The sequence below is a fragment of the Geotrypetes seraphini genome, chromosome 8 (assembly GCF_902459505.1).
Source record: "Geotrypetes seraphini chromosome 8, aGeoSer1.1, whole genome shotgun sequence".
Classification (NCBI taxonomy): domain Eukaryota; kingdom Metazoa; phylum Chordata; class Amphibia; order Gymnophiona; family Dermophiidae; genus Geotrypetes; species Geotrypetes seraphini.
The window spans coordinates 117,552,775-117,572,282 of NC_047091.1; the positions used below are offsets into that span (position 1 = coordinate 117,552,775).

The 19,508-nt window shown below is 42.4% G+C and overlaps 1 protein-coding gene across 1 annotated transcript in view; it reads right to left on the reverse strand.

Moving 5' to 3' along the window:
* Positions 1 to 7,227, reverse strand: part of TM6SF2 (transmembrane 6 superfamily member 2) — a 44,976-nt gene extending 37,749 nt beyond the window's left edge. The window contains exon 1 of the mRNA XM_033956895.1: positions 6,690 to 7,227. Within this exon, the coding sequence (XP_033812786.1) occupies positions 6,690 to 6,781 (92 nt within the window). The 5' untranslated portion in view covers positions 6,782 to 7,227. The remainder of the gene's footprint in view (positions 1 to 6,689) is intronic.
* Between the last annotated feature and the right edge of the window lie 12,281 nt (positions 7,228 to 19,508).

The following is a 19,508-nucleotide window of genomic DNA, read 5'->3' on the forward strand; positions in this document are numbered from 1 at the left end:
CTATGTCTTCCCACTGGAAATTACACTGAGAAAAATGACATGAACAGCTTCAGAAAACTGAACCTCTGCAAAACGTTTCCTAACCTGAAGCAAGTTTTTGATCCTAATGCAAAAGCAAATTGCTCCACACAGTATCACTCAAGCTAAAGTTATACAAAAATGTCTTACAGAGTAGAGTCAGGGTCCATGAAACAAACAAACATAAATCAAAGCATACAATGCAAAAAAATGTACGATGGCCTATTAGCCACCCAAGCAGTGAAACTAGACCACCACCTCTCCAACCTGCTGACCACGACGCCCATCTATAAAACCTTCAGGAAAAAAAATGAAAAACCCAAGTTATTTAAGAAATTTGTCAAAGGATCTAACTAACCTTCCCAATATATCCCCAGAACTTAACGCTTCTGCTATCTATCTTATAATTTCTCTGGGTACGCCCAGACCAATTCATATGCAATCTGCCTTGAAAGGAAATGTAGTGACGGAATAGAAGACACTAATGTAATATTTTCCATACTAGAAGAGGCAGGGTCTCACTTCCAGGGAACTGCATTATCAGTGAAATGAGCACTTGAGATTTGGAAAAGTTGGTAAGTTGTATTGGAGCAGGACATAATAACATGCAGGGTGAACATTAGATGCCCATTTGGTCCACAATACATGCAGCTTTGAGCACCTTACTATATTCTTAAACTGGACTGGTGCACAAGGGCTTTACAAGTTCAAATCGGTACTGTAACTAAAGCACGCAGGACTTTGGCGCGGCGACATTTGCGCTCAGGACAAAAACACACCACCATTTCCACCATTCCCATTAGCGCTCTAAGGGGTGTGTATAGGGGAAACCCTCCCCCCACTACATTTAGAACAGGGATCTCAAAGTCCCTCCTTGAGGGCCGCAATCCAGTCGGGTTTTCAGGATTTCCCCAATGAATATGCATTGAAAGCAGTGCATGCACACAGATCTCATGCATATTCATTGGGGAAATCCTGAAAACCCGACTGGATTGCGGCCCTCAAGGAGGGACTTTGAGACCCCTGATTTAGAAGTATTCGTGCTGCTGGGGGGACCCCCCTCTCCCCACTACACTTGGAAGTGTTTGTGCTGCCGTGCGGGAGTGGGGGGGGGGAACACTACACTGAAAACTGCCAAAGAGCAAAAACAGGAAGGAGAACGGGAGTTTTCAGTGTAGTGTGGAGGGGGATCCCCCCGGCAGCACGAACACTTCTAAATGTAGTGGGGGGGGGGGAAGGTTTCCCCCACACACCCCCTCAGAGTGCTAATGGGAACGGCGGAAGCGGCAGCACGCATTTTGTCCTGCATGCAAATGTCACCGCGGGATTGTCGGCATGCCAAGCCGTTCAAATCAACCACAGCCTATATTTACATGAAGTGGCAAATGTGGCTCTGGCCATGTTGCTGGGCAGACTAAGATTGACTGTGCAGGTATCTTTTAATAAAGATTAGCTTTGACACCTTGTACATGGTATCTGCAGTTTTTCCTTTGGTTCAGGTCTTTTCTCTGTCCATCATTTGCTATGTTACTACTAGACATGTACTGAATAGCATTTAGCCAAATACAATTACTAAATACAAATAATGGGCATTGATATAATTCTATTAATATAATAGAAGCTAATTCTATTAATATAATAGAAGTTAACATGAATTCAGAGATCAAGTGTCTATTTTAAAAGCATCTTAGACCGGAGAAAATATGGTATTTGGTCATTTTTACTACTATTATGCTGTTACCAAAATTGTAAGTTTTATGTTATACTCTATTTGCTGGAACAAACAAAAACCAACTGCAGATGTGTACAAGATGCAGGCAGAATTTATTGTGACAAATATAAATTTATAAAAACCTTTTTCCCAAACAAGGGTCCCGACACGGTCCGTGTTTCGGACAAACCTTCGTCAGGGGTCCAATATGCAAAAAGGTTTGAAAAATATGCCACAAAAAATATGGAATAAAAAATCATAAACCAAAAGGTCCAATGTGCCGAGAATCGCCAACTCCTTTGTGAGACGCTTTACAGGAGTTGGCGATTCTCGGCACATTGGACCTTTTGGTTTATGATTTTTTATTCCATATTTTTTGTGGCATATTTTTCAAACCTTTTTGCATATTGGACCCCTGACGAAGGTTTGTCCGAAACACGGACTGTGTCGGGTCCCTTGTTTGGGAAAAAGGTTTTTATAAATTTATATTTGTCACAATAAATTCTGCCTGCATCTTGTACACATCTGCAGTTGGTTTTTGTTTGTTCCTGGTTGGTTTTTTCTGCAGATAAGGTTGGACCTCTCCTTCCTTTTTTGTTGCTCTATACTCTATTTGCTGTACATCACCTTGAATGAATCTCCCGTTTTACTAAGCCGTGGCATAGGTTTCTAACACGGCCTGGAGCGCTAAATGCTCCAAGGCTCATAAAATTCCTATGAGCGTCAGAGCATTTAGTGTTCTGGGCTGGGGTAGAAACCTCTACTGTGGCATAGTAAAAAGGGGGGAAAGGCAGTTAATAAATCCCAATAAATAAAATTTCAGTAGGATTTAGCATAGTAGATCCCCAGATTATTTGTAGCCAACTTTAAATCACTATTCGGCACCAGTTAAATTGAATACAAATATTTGTTACTACCCTACTTCCCCACCCCACTCTGCATAGTTTTTGCAATATTTTCAGGTGCTTGCAGTCTACCACATTCTTGTCTTGCAGAAGTGGTCAGACATAGCTAACTGCAGATAAATGAAGCCTCAGCCCTGACCCGCTGAACTATACTAATGTATGACAGGGGTACTGAAAAGTTCTCAGCCCAGCCAACTTTCTAAATGCTGAGCGTTATTATGCCACTATAGCCAGGAGACAGTTTGCAGTTTGTAGGCATAAACCAGGTTGATATTTCTAGACTCAGACTATGTTTGCAGAAATCTCTACAGCACCACAAAATGTGTTAAATTTGCTTCCATGGTGAATCGCCAAGCCAAGGGCTGCTTCAACAAAACACACTCAACTCCATGGCTTTACAGAAGTGGGTTAAAAAAAAAATTAAAAAAAAAATTGTTATTTTATGATGGTTTATTGATTTGTGCATGTACTTTTGTAAACCGCACAGATTGTTTAGATATGTGGGATAAAAGTGTTTTAAATAAATACATAAAAATAAAATAAATACATAAAACGTGAGCCTTAAGTCTCACCTGCTTTTAGGGATAATCCTGCAGTATTATCTAGATTTTACTGACATTCTTAAAATGTTATTTTCTAGCTTGTAGAGGAAAATGATGTCTGTTCACTATTCATAGTTCTCTCTAACTAGTGCAGAATTACAAAAGGTGGACATTTCAGTGTAAGTAGTCCCAGCCCTCCTGGGATTAATGTGCTCCTCTGTGTTATCCAAGAGCACTTGGGGCCTAATATTTCCACATTAGAAGCTACATTCTATACTTTAGGGCACAGTATCAAAACTCTAGTGGTTAAAAGAAAACCGATTACTAATGTCTGCTTTTTCTTTTGATTTTCACCAGCAGAGCTGGCTCAACCTAAGGGCTAGGTAAGGCCCTGGTCCAGGGTGCTAGTGATAAAGGGCGCCAAAATCCCAGTTCAGTCTATCTTCAAGTAGGGACAGATGCCAGACTGGGATTTTAGCACTGTAATCATCAGTGCCCTGAGACTGTGCCTCACCTAGTCCAGCAGCAGGGGGAGAAAGCTACCAGAGGGAAGGGGGAGAAGAGAAAGCTACTCTGAGGACTTTCTTAAGAGATTAATTCCACAGGTGACCCTTGAGGGGAGGAATGCTGGCCTAGTATCTAACCCTCAGTAAGCCTGGTCCTAAGAGAGAGGTTGTAGAGAAGGGGTAGGGAACACCGGTCCTCGAGAGCCGTATTCCAGTCGGGTTTTCAGGATTTCCCCAATGAATATGCATTGAAAGCAGTGCATGCAAATAGATCTCATGCATATTCATTGAGGAAATCCTGAAAACCCGACTGGAATACGACTCTCGAGGACCAGAGTTCCCTACCCCTGTTGTAGAGGATCTGCATTAAAGATAGCTTTTGCAGCAACCTGGGAACTGCATATATAATTTGCATATATTTGCTTGAGGAGAGAGCTGTAGAAAAACTGTTAAATCAGACCAAGAGCACAAAGGGAGGGGGGGAGGGCATGAATCCTCTCACCCTAACCTAAAAGTGCTCCTTGAGGAGAGACCACTGGCTGGTATCAGCCATTTAGTATACCTTAGCTTGAGACTGAATTCTGAGGACTTTCTTGATCATATTCTACAGGTGACCCTTGAGGGGAGAAATGCTGGTCTAGTGCCTAATCCTCAGTAAACCTGGTTCTAAGAGAGAGATTGTAGAAGATCTGCATTAAAGATAGTTTTTACTGCACACTGAGAAATACTTTCTGCCTCTGCCCACCTCTTCTCCCTGATCACCCCAGCAATTTGTGAACTACTTTCTGCCTCTGCCCACCTACCCACAGCCCACCCCAGCAACCTGTGAACTACTTTCTGCCTCTGGTATCATCAGCAAAGATGCAAATCTTACCCGACAACCCTTCAACAATATCATTTATAATAATGTTAAAAAGAACAGGCCCAAGAACAGAACCTTGAGGCACACCACTGGTAACATCCCTTTTCTCAGAGCGATCTCCATTGATCACTACCCTCTGTCGCCTTCAATTCAACCAGTTCCTGACCCAGCCTGTCACTTTGGGACCCATCCCGAGGGCACTCAGTTTATTTATTCGACATCTGTGTGGAACACTGTCAAAGGCTTTGCTAAAATCTAAATATACCACATCTAGCGCATATCCTCTATCCAATTCTCTGGTCACCCAGTCAAAGAAATTGATCAGATTTGTCTGACAATACCTACCTCTGGTGAATCCATGTTGCCTCCAGTCCTGTAATCCACAGAAGTCCAGAAACTTGACCATTCTCTGTTTTAAAAGTGTTTCCATTATTTTGCTTACTACAGAAGTCAGACTTCCGGCCTGTAATTCTCTACTTCTACTTTTGTGGAGAGGGATCACATCCGCCCTTTGCCAGTCTTCCAGTACCACTCCAGACTCTAGAGACTCATTGAAAAGGTCAGTCAGCGGAGCTACCAGAACTTCCCAAAGTTCCTTCAGCACCCTAGGATGTACACCATCCGGCATCATCGCTTTGTCTACCTTTGTTTTAGCTAGCTCCTCACGAACACAACCCTCTGAAAATCGATCAGGGTCTATTACTCCTCCATCCCTATTCACATTTGTCTTCTGTGGTCCGGCTCCCAGCGCTACAGCCGTGAACACAGAACAGAAATATTTGTTAAGCAATTCGGCCTTTTCTTTATCAGCATCTACATATTCCTCCTTTTCACCTTTGAGTCTCACAATGTCACTTTTGCACTTCTTCCTATCACTAATATATCTAAAAAAAAGTCTTGTCTCCCCATAGGTTGCATAGGGAGAGGTATGGCCAGTAAGAAAAAGGAGGTATTGATGCCTCTGTATAAGACTCTGGTGAGACCTCATTTAGAATATTGTGTACAATTCTGGAGGCCGCACCTTCAAAAAGATATAAAAAGGATGGAGTCGGTCCAGAGAAAGGCTACTAAATTGGTGTGTGGTCTTTGTGATAAGGTGTATGGGGGAGACTTAAAGATCTCAATCTGTATACTTTGGAGGAAAGGCAGGAGAGGGGAGATATGATAGAGACTTTTAAATACCTATGTAATATAAATGTGCATAAGTCTTTTTCATTTGAAAGGAAACTTTGCAATGAGGGCATAGGAGGAAGTTAAGAGGTGATAGGCTCCAAAGTAATCTGAGGAAATACTTTTTTACAGAAAGGGTGGTAGATGCGTGGAATAGTCTCCCGGAAGAGGTGGTGGAAACAGAGACTGTGTCTAAATTCAAAAGGGCCGGGGATAGGCACATGGGATCTCTGAGAGAGAGAAAGAGATAATGGTTACTGCAGATGGGCAGACTAGATGGTCCATTTGGCCTTGTCATGTTTCTATGACTGCAAGTTTGTGGGTGCCAATGCAAAAAAGTTGGCTCAGGGGGCCACATTTCATTGAGCTGGCCCTGAGCCAAGACACCTCTACACCACTATGCCATATCTGAAGATTTCAATTAAATGTCTTTTTCTCAAAGTTATCCTACCAACTTTAAATTTTAGCTATGGTCTGTTGTTAACGCAAAACCTCATAACTTGGCTGTCTGAAGTAGATTGTAAGGTGTAAGGATCTGGAAGCTGTAGTTTTGCATGTATCTGCTATGGGCTATGCATATCATGGGAAATAATACAAACCTCAGAGACTGTTTTGGTAATTTTTTTTTTTTACCACAACAAACTGTGTCTCCAAGTCCTCTGTTAATCTTCTTGTCACTTCCTAACCATAATAAAATGGCCAACAAACATAATTTTCTACTTCAAGATCAATCGAGTCAAAGTTACCTATTCACTTTTTAAAAAAAATAAAGTTTCCAAATTTATTATTACAGGATATTTTTAAAAGTTAGCAATAGATCCTTTTCTTTCAGGGCCACTGCTAGTTTTTGAAATCAGCTTTCACAACCTAAGCACAATTCCAAGCTGAATTTCTCTACTTAGAGTGGGAGGAGGAAGTGACAATCCTGATCGAGCTAAACGCATCAGAGCGAACTTGGAAGTTGGCTTTACTTACCCAGACAGCACAGAAATATTGTTTATCACATAGCTCACAGGGATGGCCAAAAGGGAAATGCAGTGGACCCTAGATAGTTTAGGGAACTGCATGCTTTCCAGCCAGGAGCTTCTACAATGTTCCTTAGTTTATTCCCGTTGAGAACGAAGCGTCTCTTTTCTGTTTGCTGCCACCCCTTGCTCAGGAGGAAAAGCGGTGATCAAAGCCAGATCTTCGTCAAAGATTTTCAAACACGAGCTTTCAGAGGCGCCACCACATTCACCAGATTTTCTTAGCTGATTCCTCGTTTGTTATGCAGCTCCGGCGGGTGTAACCTAACCCGATACCCTTCTCGTTTGCAGAGAGGGGCGAATCATTAACGTTCTTGACTTCTAGCCGTCCCCATTCAAAGGTCACAGACTTTAGAATCCAACCATTTCAACATCCAGAGAAACTGATAAAGGTGCCTGCCTGAGGGCAGTCTCTTAAAGAAGCGACTCTCAAAGATCCTAGGTTTAAGTGAAGGGCTGATACACCTAAGAAACGGTCCCTCCAGCTTAGAAATAAATGAAGCAAGTACTAATGCGAATGGGCCATGGCTAACCTGACCATTTATTTTTTTTTCATCAAAAGGGACATCTATTAATTGTCAGTCCCGCCCTAGCCCCGCCCCCAATTTCTTCCATTCATTTTTCATATACACATAATATCTTATTAATTCATAATGGTAACCATAAAATAAAAAAAACAACTACAAAGCTCACTATATGCAGAGAAAATGTTAAATTATCATTTATATTTGGGGGTTTCAAAGATGTCAAGGCAGATGACTTTAAAATATGCAATGCCACCGCAGTAACTATAGAAAAATAGACAAATATAGTGCAAAATATAGATAGCAGATATAAATTCCCAAAACTGACATATTTTGATCACTAAATTAAAAATTATTTTATTTTCCTTACCTTTGCTGTCTGGTGATTTCATGAGTCTCTGGTTGCGTTTCCTTCTGACTGTGCATCCTTTCTGCACTCAGGCCCAAGAATTGTCCCTTTATATTCCCTCCCTCTTTCCTTCCTATGTCCTTAGTGCCCCCAGTGCCTCCTTCCCACATCCTTAGTGCCCCTTCCTATGTCTTTAGTGCCCCCTTCCCATGTCTTTAGTGCCCCCAGTGCCTCCTTCCTATGTCCCTCTTACTGCCTTCCAGACTTTGTCCCACCCCCGAAGCTAGCCTGCCTGCCTGTCTACCTCTCTCCCTGGCCAAAGCCAGCCTGCTTGCCTGCCTACCTCCTTACCTCCCTGCCGCGCGCGCAAAAAAAAAAAGCCTCCCTCCTTCCTTTCCCCTGGTCCGCTGCTATCTTAGCCCTGCTGCTGCTGCTGCTAACGCCCACACTAAGTCTTCTTTCCCCCGGTCCGCTGCTATCTTACCACCCTACTGCTGCTAAAGCTGACACAAAGTTTTCTTTCCGATGTCAATTCTGACATTAGAGAGGACATTCTGGGCCAGCCTGGCAGCGATTGGGGACGTATGGTCATCTTAGCCATGGCTCCATCCACCCTGAGTGAGCCAACTTTTGCATTGGTGCTCCTCCCCTGCAAACTGGAATTTCTCTCCCCCTCCAAGTCTCTTCCTCCTGTTGGCAGGGCAGGATTAATTCTTCCATAGGCCCAAGTACACTGGGCCCCCTGGACCCACCACCCGCAAGTGTAACTCTGGTCCCAGCTCTGGTCCCAGCTCTGGAAGTCCAAATAGCAAAATCCCAGCATCAAAGGAAAAGCTTTGAAGAGGCAATACTTGGAAGTCTGGAGTCAGGCCCAGATGCAGGTACCCTGAGAACATCGGAGCAGGTCCGGGCCCCCCTGAATTTTTTGGGCCGAGGCATGTGGCTACTTGGCTACTCTTTAATCCTGCCCTGCCTGCTGTACTGGATCAGGACATTGATGATAAAGGGTGCCAAAATCCCAGACCACCATCTATCCCTCTAACACCAGCACCTAGGTCCAGGAGTCACACAAAAAAAGTAATTATAGATTTTGTCTCCTATACATTGATAATTGCATACCTATCTGTACAGGATGGGCAGGGGCCAAAAGCAGGGGATTTCTTTTTAATTTTTTTATTGTGGTTTTGTATCAGTTACATTGTTTCACTTTTACTTATCAATTAGTTTCAAGTTTATTAGGTTTTAATATACCGACCATCAAATAAATATCTGGCCGGTTTACATTACAATAAAAAATATAGATAAGAAAGAGGAATTAATATAATCAATATTTAGAAGTATATACAGTGTATATTAAAACATAAAACATAAACAAGACAAACTTGATTGTGAGGGAAGAGGTTTGTGGGAGGGTAAAGTTACATTGTTGAGGGAAAAGGGAGAAAGAGGGAATGGGAAAAAAACGTTTGGGTAGGGAAAAAGTCTTTTAGAAATAATTTTGAAGGTTAAATAATTGAAAATAACAGAGAAAGTAGATACTAAACTGAAATGAATGCATCGCGGAATAGAAAAGTCTTAAGGCCTATCTTAAATTTATCCAGTTGCTGTTCGTCGCGAAGAGGTTGTGGTAAAGAGTTCCATAGCATTGGAGCAGAGACAGCGAAATTTATTTTCTGTGTGTAGTAAAAATGTTTAATAGAGGGGATCAAAAGGAGATTTTGATTTGTGGATCTCAGAGTACGAGATGAACATTGGGGAATGAGGAGTTTATATAGAAATGAAGGCAGATGAGAGGATTTTATTTTAAAGGTCAAGAGAATAATTTTATATGTGATTCGGTGGGCCACAGGAAGCCAGTGGGCATCTTTCAGAACTGGAGTGACGTGATCAAATTTACCTAGTTTATAAATGAGTTTTATAGCTGCATTTTGAATCAATTGGAGATGTCGGATTTCTTTTTGGGGAAGACCGTTAAGAAGGGAATTACAATAGTCTAGGTGAGAAATGATCAGAGAATGAACCAGAATTGTAATTGATTCGATCTGCAAGATTGAAGTTAATGAACGAATGATACGGAGTTTGTAGAAACAAGTTTTTATTATAGAACTGATGTGATCATGAAATGATAAATCTTTATCAATAATGACCCCTAAAAGTTTTATTTTTGTTTCCATTTGAATTGGAACAGATTTAATAGTTATTTTTTCCAGTAAAGATTCAGTATTCTTGGTTGAGAATAAGAGGCCACGGGATTTGTTGACATTGAGGGAAAGTTTGTTAGAGTAGAGCCAGTCGTTTATGGAATCCAGTTTATTGTTGATATCTTTTATGTCAGAAATGTTGGAAGTGTTGATTGGATGAAGGAGCTGAATGTCATCTGCATAGGCGAAGATCGTAAATCCGATAGATTGAGCTAGAGTTAGAAGAGGAGATAGAATAGAACCTTGTGGAACACCATAGATTTGAGCCAAAGAAATCGAAGTTTCATTCATTGCATGAACTTTAAAACTGCGTTCTGTGAAGTAAGACGTGAACCATGAAAGTGCAGATCCGGTGATACCACAGTCTTTGAGTCTATTTAAAAGGAGAGAATGGTCGATGGTATCAAAGGCTGCTGAGAGGTCGAGAGAAATAAGAAGGACGGATTTTTGGTGTTCATGATAATAATGTATAGTTGAGATGAGGCCTAGCAGTGACAGTTCCGTTGAATGTGATGAGCGAAAACCAGTTTGACAGGGATGTAAGGTGTGAGTTTTTTCGATAAATTCAGACAGTTGAGTGTGGACGATTTTTTCCGTTAGTTTCGATAATAACGGAAGATTAGCAATCGGACGGTAACTTGCTGGAAGAGAGGGATCAGAATTATATTGTTTAATTTTTGGAAAGACTAGAGCAGTTTTCCAACCCGAAGGAACGGTACAGTCAGAAAGAGATTTAGATATCATTTCCCAGATATAAGGGCCAAAGTGAGAGAAAAATTTTTTAAGGAAAGAAGGAGGAATACTCTCCAAAGGAGTGTTAGTGGTATTTAAAGATTGCAGGATGGGAAGTAGGTTTGCTAACGATGGCATTTTAAAAGTTGAACAAGAGCTGAATGGGAGAGAAGAGGGATCATTTTGTATGTAGATATAAGGAGAAGAAGGGGTGGGTCCGAGATGAGTTCTAATGTCTTTAATTTTTTTTTTGAAATGTATTATACTCTAATACCTGTGAAATAAAAAAATAATGAATAAATCCTACTTTGGCCCACCCTGTATTTAACCCTTTAATTGGCAGCTAGTGAAATGGCTGCTTTACGTAACTTGATGTTGAACGAGAGCAACGGTACCGAGTAACTGGCATTTAGAGAGGCAGATCTCCCATAAGAGCCATAGAAGACACATGTTACTTCTGAGCAACAATGCCTTGGAGAGGGGTGAACAATCTGTCTTTATCTGCTAAGTCTATTCCCTTCAGTATTTTGAATGTTTCGATTATCTCCCCTCTCAGTCTCCTCTTTTCAAGGGAGAAGAGGCCCAGTTTCTCCAATCTCTCACTGAACGGCAACTCCTCCAGCCCCTTAACCATTTTAGTCGCTCTTCTCTGGACCCTTTCGAGTAGTAGCGTGTCCTTCTTCATGTATGGCGACCAGTGCTGGACGCAGTACTCCAGGTGAGGGCACACCATGGCCCAGTACAGTGGCATGATAATCTTCTCCAAGCTGTTCGTGATCCCCTTCTTAATCATTCCTAACATTCTGTTCATCCTTTTCACCGCCACCGCAGATGGCTTCATCGACCTGTCAATCAGAACTCCCAAGTCTCTTTCCTGGGAAGTCTTTCCAAGTACCGCCCTGGACATCCTGTATTCGTGCATGAGATTTTTGTTACCGACCTGCATCACTTTACACTTATCCACGTTGAACCTCATTTGCCATGTCGATGCCCATTTCTCGAGCTTGATTATGTCACGTTGCAGATCTTTGCAATCCCCCTATCTCTTCACTACTCTGAATAACTTCGTATTGTTCGCAAATTTAATCACCTCACTCATCGTACCAATGTCCAGATCGTTTATAAAGATGTTGAAGAGCATGGGTCCAAGCACCGAGCCCTGCGGCACCCCACTGGTGATGCCCTAGCTTGCCTCTTCCCCTAAAGCAGAGGTGTCAAACTCAATCACATAAGGAGCTGAAATCTAAAACATAGGCTAAGTTGTGAGCCAAATTTTTTATTAAGATGCTTAGGGCTAGATTCGCTAATCTTACCGATTGTGTACTGATTGGTTTGTGACTCTGACCCAATTCACTAACCTTGTGGCTGATCCGATTCTGATCTGCACATGCAAATGAGGGGAAACGGCATGCAAAGTAGGAAGGACGCGATTCACTAAACTTTTTCAGGAACACCGACTGGGCTAGCCGATCAAAAAAAGAAGTGACTGGTGGGGACCAGTCGCTCACGACCTTTCCTGTTCTCTGCTGACTTCTCCTACCTTGTCACCTGGACTTCTATTTATTTATTTGCTCAATTATTTAGCCAGTCCTCCCAAAGGAGCCCAGAACAGGTTACAAACTACATCCACAATATAATCTAGACAGGACAAAGATTACATAATTTACAATATAGACATGACAAAAAATATATCCACCAAGCAGCTCTGGTGAGAGTAGGTGGCGTAGGTGCGTTGACTCTGAATGGCATTCCTGGGAGCATGTCCTTTCCACTCGGACTTCTCCTGCCCTTCCCCCGCAGTGTGAGCCCCTGGTTTTAACCCACAGGTTTAAAGCAGGTTAAAACTACAGCTCGTGACGAAAAAGTAAAAAAAAGAGCAGCTCTGTAAGCATGCACAGACCATCGAGAAAGAAGATGGTCTGTGCATGCTTCAGGATTGTTCACTAGCAATTGGTGTGGTCAGTGGGGGGGAGTTCCTCCAATCGCCCCATTTGCATTCTGACCTTTTGTGAATTTGTCAGCCTGCCGCGGATCGGCCAGGTTAGTGAATCTAGCCCTTAGTCTTAGTAGAAGTATAGATTCTTACCCCAAGACACCATAATTACACACCATCCTCATGCATTAATCATGTTCTATAAATAACAAGCACAAAACAAACTGTAAGCAAAACACAGGGCTGCATAGTCAGGCACTTGAACATGAGGTACACCATTTAGCCAAACTGTCTTAGGGTACTGCTTATCAATCTATGCAACCATTCCACACCCTAGGTGCAGAATAATGGAAACTTTCTCAGGCAGTTTTGAAACCCCTTCTGGGATCCTGATCCAGTTTGGGTAGCTCTGCCTTAGGGCCACATATGCTAAAAGTGCATCAGTAGAATTCTTAAGAAGGGTAGCCCTTCTCCTGGTCTCAGTATTGTTGTTACAATCCCTCGATCATTAAATAACTACAGATGCATGAGATCTGCTGCTAAAGGGCTTACAGCTTCGAATGTCAGGCCTGAACTGTTAGAGTGAGGCTGAGAGGTTGCTGTTTCCTGCAGGAAATCTGCGCTCCCGAACACACGCCCCAGATCCTTTCAAACTAGGATGCGTTTATGGCGCCTCTTCATTGGCTACTGCCCGTACCTCAGGCTCACCCCCCTCAACCTGCACCCAATCCACACCTCTCCCATCATTAGATCCCTCCACAACACACCAGGGATCATGGGATGTGTAGTCTCCATAGGCCCAGAACATCAGTTCTCCCTACACAAACAAAACTTGCAACACTACAAGCCCCGCCAGGTCAATATAGCACCACATGATACACCTTGGACATTGGCAGGGAACAGTATAGCACAGTCACCACTGCAGGTTGCATAAAACGGTCAGGTGGGCTGGATTCGGCCCGCATGATACTTAAAGTCCTAGATTTTAAACATACGGACTTTAATGAAATGGGAGAGTACCTGAAGAAAGAGCTGTTAGGATGGGAGGACATAAGAGAAGTGGAAAAATAGTGGTCTAAGATGAAAGGAGCGATAAAAAATGGCTACAGACCTTTATATGAAGAAAATAAATAAAAACAAGAGAAAAAGGAAACCGATATAGTTCTCTAAACTAGTGGTGGAGAAAATTTAAAAAAAACCCCAAGAAGAGGAGTGCAGAAAGGACTACAGGGTGAAACTGAAAGAAGCCAAGAGAGAGATATGTCTGGCGAAAGTGCAGGTGGAAGAACAAATGGCTAAAAATGTAAAAAAGGGAAACAAAATTTTTTAAAGATATATTAATGAAAGGAGGAAGATGAAAAATGGAATTGCTAAACTAAGGGCTCCTTTTACAAAGGTGCGCTAGTGGTTTTATCGCACGCATCAGATTAGCGCGCACTATAGCAAGCGCTAACTGAAAATCTACCGCCTGCTCAAAAGGAGGCGGTAGTAGCTAGTGCACACGGCAATTTAATGTGCACATTAAGCCCCTAACGCACCTTCATAAAAGGAGCCCTAAAAGATACTGGGAACCAATATGTGGAGAGTGATGAGGAAAAAGCAAACGTGCTAAACAAATACTGCTGTTCTGTGTTACAGAAGAAAATCCTGGGGAAGAACCGAGATTGTCTGGCAAAGTAACATGAGAAAATGGAGTAGATTCTGCGCTGTTCAAAGAGGACAGTGTTTATGAGCAACTTGAAAAACTGAAGGTGGAAAAAATGATGGGACCAGACGGGATCCATCCCAGGATACTAAGGGAGCTCAGAGAGGTTCTGGCGAGTCCTATTAAAGACTTGTTCAACAAATCTCTGGAGACAGGAGTGGTTCCTAGGGATTGGAGGAGAGCGGATGTGGTCCCTATTCACAAATGTGGTCACAGGGATGAAGCGGGAAACTACAGGCCGGTAAGCCTCACTTCAGTTGTTGGAAAAATAATGGAAGTGTTGCTGAAAGAAAGAATAGTGTACTTCTTTGAATCTAATGAGTTACAGGATCCGAGGCAACATGGCTTTACAAAAGGTAAATCATGCCAAATGAACCTAATTAAATTTTTTGATTGGGTGAATATAGAGCTGGATCGAGGACATATGCTAGATGTAATTTACTTAGATTTCAGCAAAGCCTTTGATACGGTTCCTAATAGGAGGCTCTTGAACAAACTTGAAGGGCTGAAGTTAGGAGAACCCAAAGTGGTGAACCGGGTTAGAAACTAGTTGTCGGACAGACGCCAGAGGGTGGTGGTTAATGGAAGTAGCTCGGAGGAAGAAAAGGTGAGTAGTGGAGTCCCTCAAGGTTCGGTTCTGGGGCCGATCCTGTTCAATATGTTTGAGTGACATTCCTGAAGGGTTAGAAGGAAAAGTTTGCCTTTTTGCAGACGATACCAAGATTTGTAACAGAGTAGACACCGAAGAGGGAGTGGAAAATATGAAAAAGGATCTGCAAAAGTTAGAGGAATGGTTTAATGCCTGGCAACTAAAATTCAATGCAAAGAAATGCAGAGTAATGCATTTGGGGATTAATCATCGGAAGGAACTGTATATGCTGGTAGGTGAGAAGCTGATATGCACGGACGGGGAGAGGGACCTTGGGGTGATAGTGTCCGAAGATCTAAAGGCGAAAAAACACCAACAGTGTGACAAGGCGGTGGCTGCTGCCAGAAGGATGCTGAGCTGTATAAAGGGAGGTTTAGCCAGTAGAAGGAAGAAGGTGTTGATGCCCCTGTACAGGTCATTGGTAAGGCCCCACTTGGAGTATTGTGTTCAGTTTTGAAGACTGTATCTGGTGAAGGACATAAGAAGACTTGAAGCGGTCCAGAGGAGGGCAACGACAATGATAGGAAGCTCGCGCCAGAAGATGTATGAGGAGAGACTGGACGCCCTGAATATGTATACCCTAGAGCAGTGGTTCCCAACCCTGTCCTAGAGGAACACCAGGCCAATTGGGTTTTCAGGCTAGCCCTAATGAATATGCATGAAGCAAATTTGCATGCCTATCACTTCTATCATATGCAAATCTCTCTCATGCATATTCATTAGGGCTAGCCTGAAAACCCGATTGGCCTGGTGTTCCTCCAGGACAGGGTTGGGAATCACTGCCCTAGAGCAGGGGTAGGCAATTCTGGTCCTCGAAAGCCACAGACAGGTCAGGTTTTCAGGATATCTACAATAAATATGCATATCATTAAACTATTCACATAACAAATATAAGATATTAAACCACTTTATTATATAATTTTTTGTGTGTTAGATGGATGAAATTTGTTAAGTTTAGGTATTTATATGGTAAATTTGATAAATTAAAAATTATAAAGTAGTTTAATATCTTATATTTGTTATGTGAATAGTTTTTTGAATGATGTGTATTATCTAATCAGTTAGATTAGTAAAACTATTGAATAGAACTGATAAGTCCTAGTGGAAATTGTGTATCAATAAATATGCATGAGATGGATTTGCATGCACTGCTCCTTGAGATGCTAATCCATCTCATACATATTCATTGTGGATATCCTGAAAATCTGACCTGCCTGTGGCTCTCGAGGACTGGAATTGTCTACCCCTGCCCTAGAGGATAGGAGGGACAGGGGAGATATGATTCAGACGTTCAAGAACTTGAAGGGTATTAATGTAGTACAAAATCTTTTCCAGAGAAAGGAAAATGGTAAAACCAGAGGCCATAATTTGAGGTGTGGTAGTTTCAAGAGCAATGCTAGAAAATTCTACTTTACGGAGAGGGTGGTGGATGCCTGGAATGCGCTCCCGCGAGAGGTGGAGAGGAAAATGGTGACAGAGTTCAAAGAAGCGTGGGATGAACACAGAGAATCAAGAATCAGAAAATAATATTAAATATTGAACTAAAGCCAGTACTGGGCAGACTTGCATGATCTGTATCTGTATATGGCCGTTTGGGGGAAGATGGGCTAGGGAGGGCTTAAATGCTGGGAGGGTGTAGATGGGCTGGAGTAGGTTTTGACGGAGATTTCAGCAGTTGGAACCCAAGCAAAGTACTGGGTAGAGCTTTGGATTCTTTCCCAGAAATAGCTATGAAGAAAAAATTTAAATTGAATCAGGTTGGGCAGACTGGATGGACCATTTGGGTCTGTATCTGCTGTCATCTACTATGTTACTATGTTTGACATGTGTGCCCTAATGGCAGCCCTATTAGGTAGTGATAAAATAATGGATAAGGGTTCAGCCAGAAAGGAGCAGATTTTGTTGGTTAAATTAAAAGAAATGTTTTAGAAGTTTGCAGGATGAATACAGAGGAGCAAGAAACATTAACAGACTACAGGTAGAGAGAACTGTGATTGCTATGAACATCTTTGTGCAACCTGTCGGGTCCTTAAGCTACCATGATTGCCCAATGTAATGTACTGTGAATGTCCTTATGTAATGTCCGTTCTCACAAGAGGATGGGATAGAAATCTAAATAAATAAATAAAAAGATAGCTTAAACTTAGTGCAGAGGCAAAAAAAGCACAAATATATTAATATAGTAAAATGAAACTATGTTAAAATACCCCCCCCCCCCAAAAAAAAATACCTTTCTAAGGTTGTTTTTAAATCTTAAATCCTGGCTTATCTTGGTTACTTCTTAATTACACGTGGACCTTGACTAGACTGTAAACACCCAGATGTAACTGTGAGTGTTTTTGGACAGCACTGTCATGCCAGGAGTGCAAATATTAGTAATAGGCATGAGGGAAGAATGTACTGGTATCAGCAAGGATTGTATATTAGAGAATGACACAGGGACAAAATTTCCCCCATGCCCACGGGAACTCGTTTTCCCATCCTCATTCCTGCAAGCTCCATCCTTATCTGCACAAGCCTCAAACCCTTTAAAATCATGTGTTAGAGGCTTGCAGGAATGGGACAGCAATAAAACTTGCAGGGACAGGGACAAATTTGTCCCCATGCCATTGTGTATTCCAGGAATTTATATGGTTACTTTAGTAGCCCACCACATAGCTCACCATCAACATAGACAAGGCTCAATACAGCAACAAAAATGGTCAATGCACTTCGTCATAAAGCAGAGGGGGGGAGGACTTAAAATATATTAATATGTATCCTTTAGATTAGAAGAAAGAAGGAAAAGGGAGCTAAGAGAGAGACATTTAAATATCTCCATAGTATGAGGGCAAATCAGAAATGAGACAGTTGTTAAATTACAAGATAATTGGAACAGAGCTAGCAAAATGCAACGTACAGTATTTTTCCCTCCATAAGACGCACTTTTTCCACCCCCAAAAAGGGGATGGAAATGTAAGTTCATCTTATGAAAAAGATACAAATTTGTTAAGCCCGCTGCCGCCGCTGCTTATTTTAAATCCCCCTCCCTTTGCCGCTGCTGCATATTTTAAATCCCCCCCTTTGCAGGTGAGGCTAGACTCAATTAGGGCACTGGTCCTTGACCTAAGGGCCGCCGCGGGAGCAGACTGCTGGGCATGATGGACCACTGGTCTGGCCCAGCAGCAAGTCTGTATGTTCTTATATTTTTAACCCCCCGCATATTTTTTTTTTTTAAAACCCCCGCCACCGCTGCATCTTTAAAACCCACCCGCTGCCATCGTACGTGGTGGTCCAACGGCACCACAGGCAGAGTTCAGGAGCAAGTCCTCCATGCTCCTGCCTGGGCCCACGCCGATCTCCGAATGGCTGCTGTCAGCTCTCATGGGAACTGACTGCAGCCATTTGGAAATCAGAGTGGGCCCAGGCGGTAGCACAGCGGACTTGCTCCTGATCTCTGCGCTTCTGGCCTGTGTTCTGCTGTCTGGGAAAGATGAGAGCCGTTTAAGGAGGGAGGAATTTATAAAGGTACCGAGGGGCTATTATTAAACGTACCGGGGGGGGGGATGATTAAAAAAGGTACTGGGGGGATGATTTAAGGTATTGGGGGGACCTGCATACTCTGTGCCCTGTCCCAGCCTACCACTAGACCACCAGGGGTATAGAGCCTGGCAGGGAGAATTTGGTTCAGAATGTTTTTCTTTCTTGTTTTCCTTCTCTAAATCTAGGGTGTGTCTTATGAAACAAAAAATACGGTACTCTTATATTGCCTGCACAATGCAGCACTCGGCCTTTAGTCATGCGGCAGCCACAAGGTCAGAAATATGGATGCTCCAATCCAAGATTGCACCATCAAAGAACATGCAGTAGTTTGCTTTCTTTGGGCAGAAGGAGTGAAAGCTGTGGAAATTCACTATCAGATATTGACTCCGTATGGACATAGCACCATGAATCAATGAAAGGTATAGGAGTGGGTAAAAAGATTTGAAGTGGAAAAAACAGGTGTAACCCACAAAAGTCATTCTGGTTGCCCATCAACATTGTGCATACGAGATTGACAGGGCAGATGCCTCGATTAGAGATTGACAATAGTGTCTCAACTGGCTGCAAATTTGGATATCAGCTATGGATCTGCATTTGCCATAATGCATGATGATTTGGGCCTCAGGAAAGTCTGTGGATAATGGTTTCCCAAAGTTTACTGGTTTGCACAAGCAACAACGTGAGGAGGTTGCGATCCAGTTCTTGAGACAATATGAAGTTGATCTAAGTATTCTGGAGAAAATTTGCACTGGGGATGAGACATGATGCATCACTGCAACCTGGAGTGCAAAAGACAAAGCATGATGAAGTAAAGGAAGTGGTACTCACCTGACTTTGGAAGCAGCTGAAAAACTTCTTCTCTGGAGGAATGCAGAAGCTAGTTGAACGATACAACAAATGCATCGTCTTGCATGAGGACTATGTGGAAGTGTGATATGTTAAATTGCTCACAGTTACTTCTATCAAAGCCATTAAATATATTTTGCCATTACTTTTTGATTTACCCATATATAAATACAGAGGAGGTAGGCCTCTTTCAATTGAAAGGAAGCAATGGAAGCTGCAGTCACAGGATGAATGTGAACAGCAACAGAAATAATTGAAGGATGGTGGATATATAGAACAGTAATCCTAGTAGAGATGATAGAAATAAG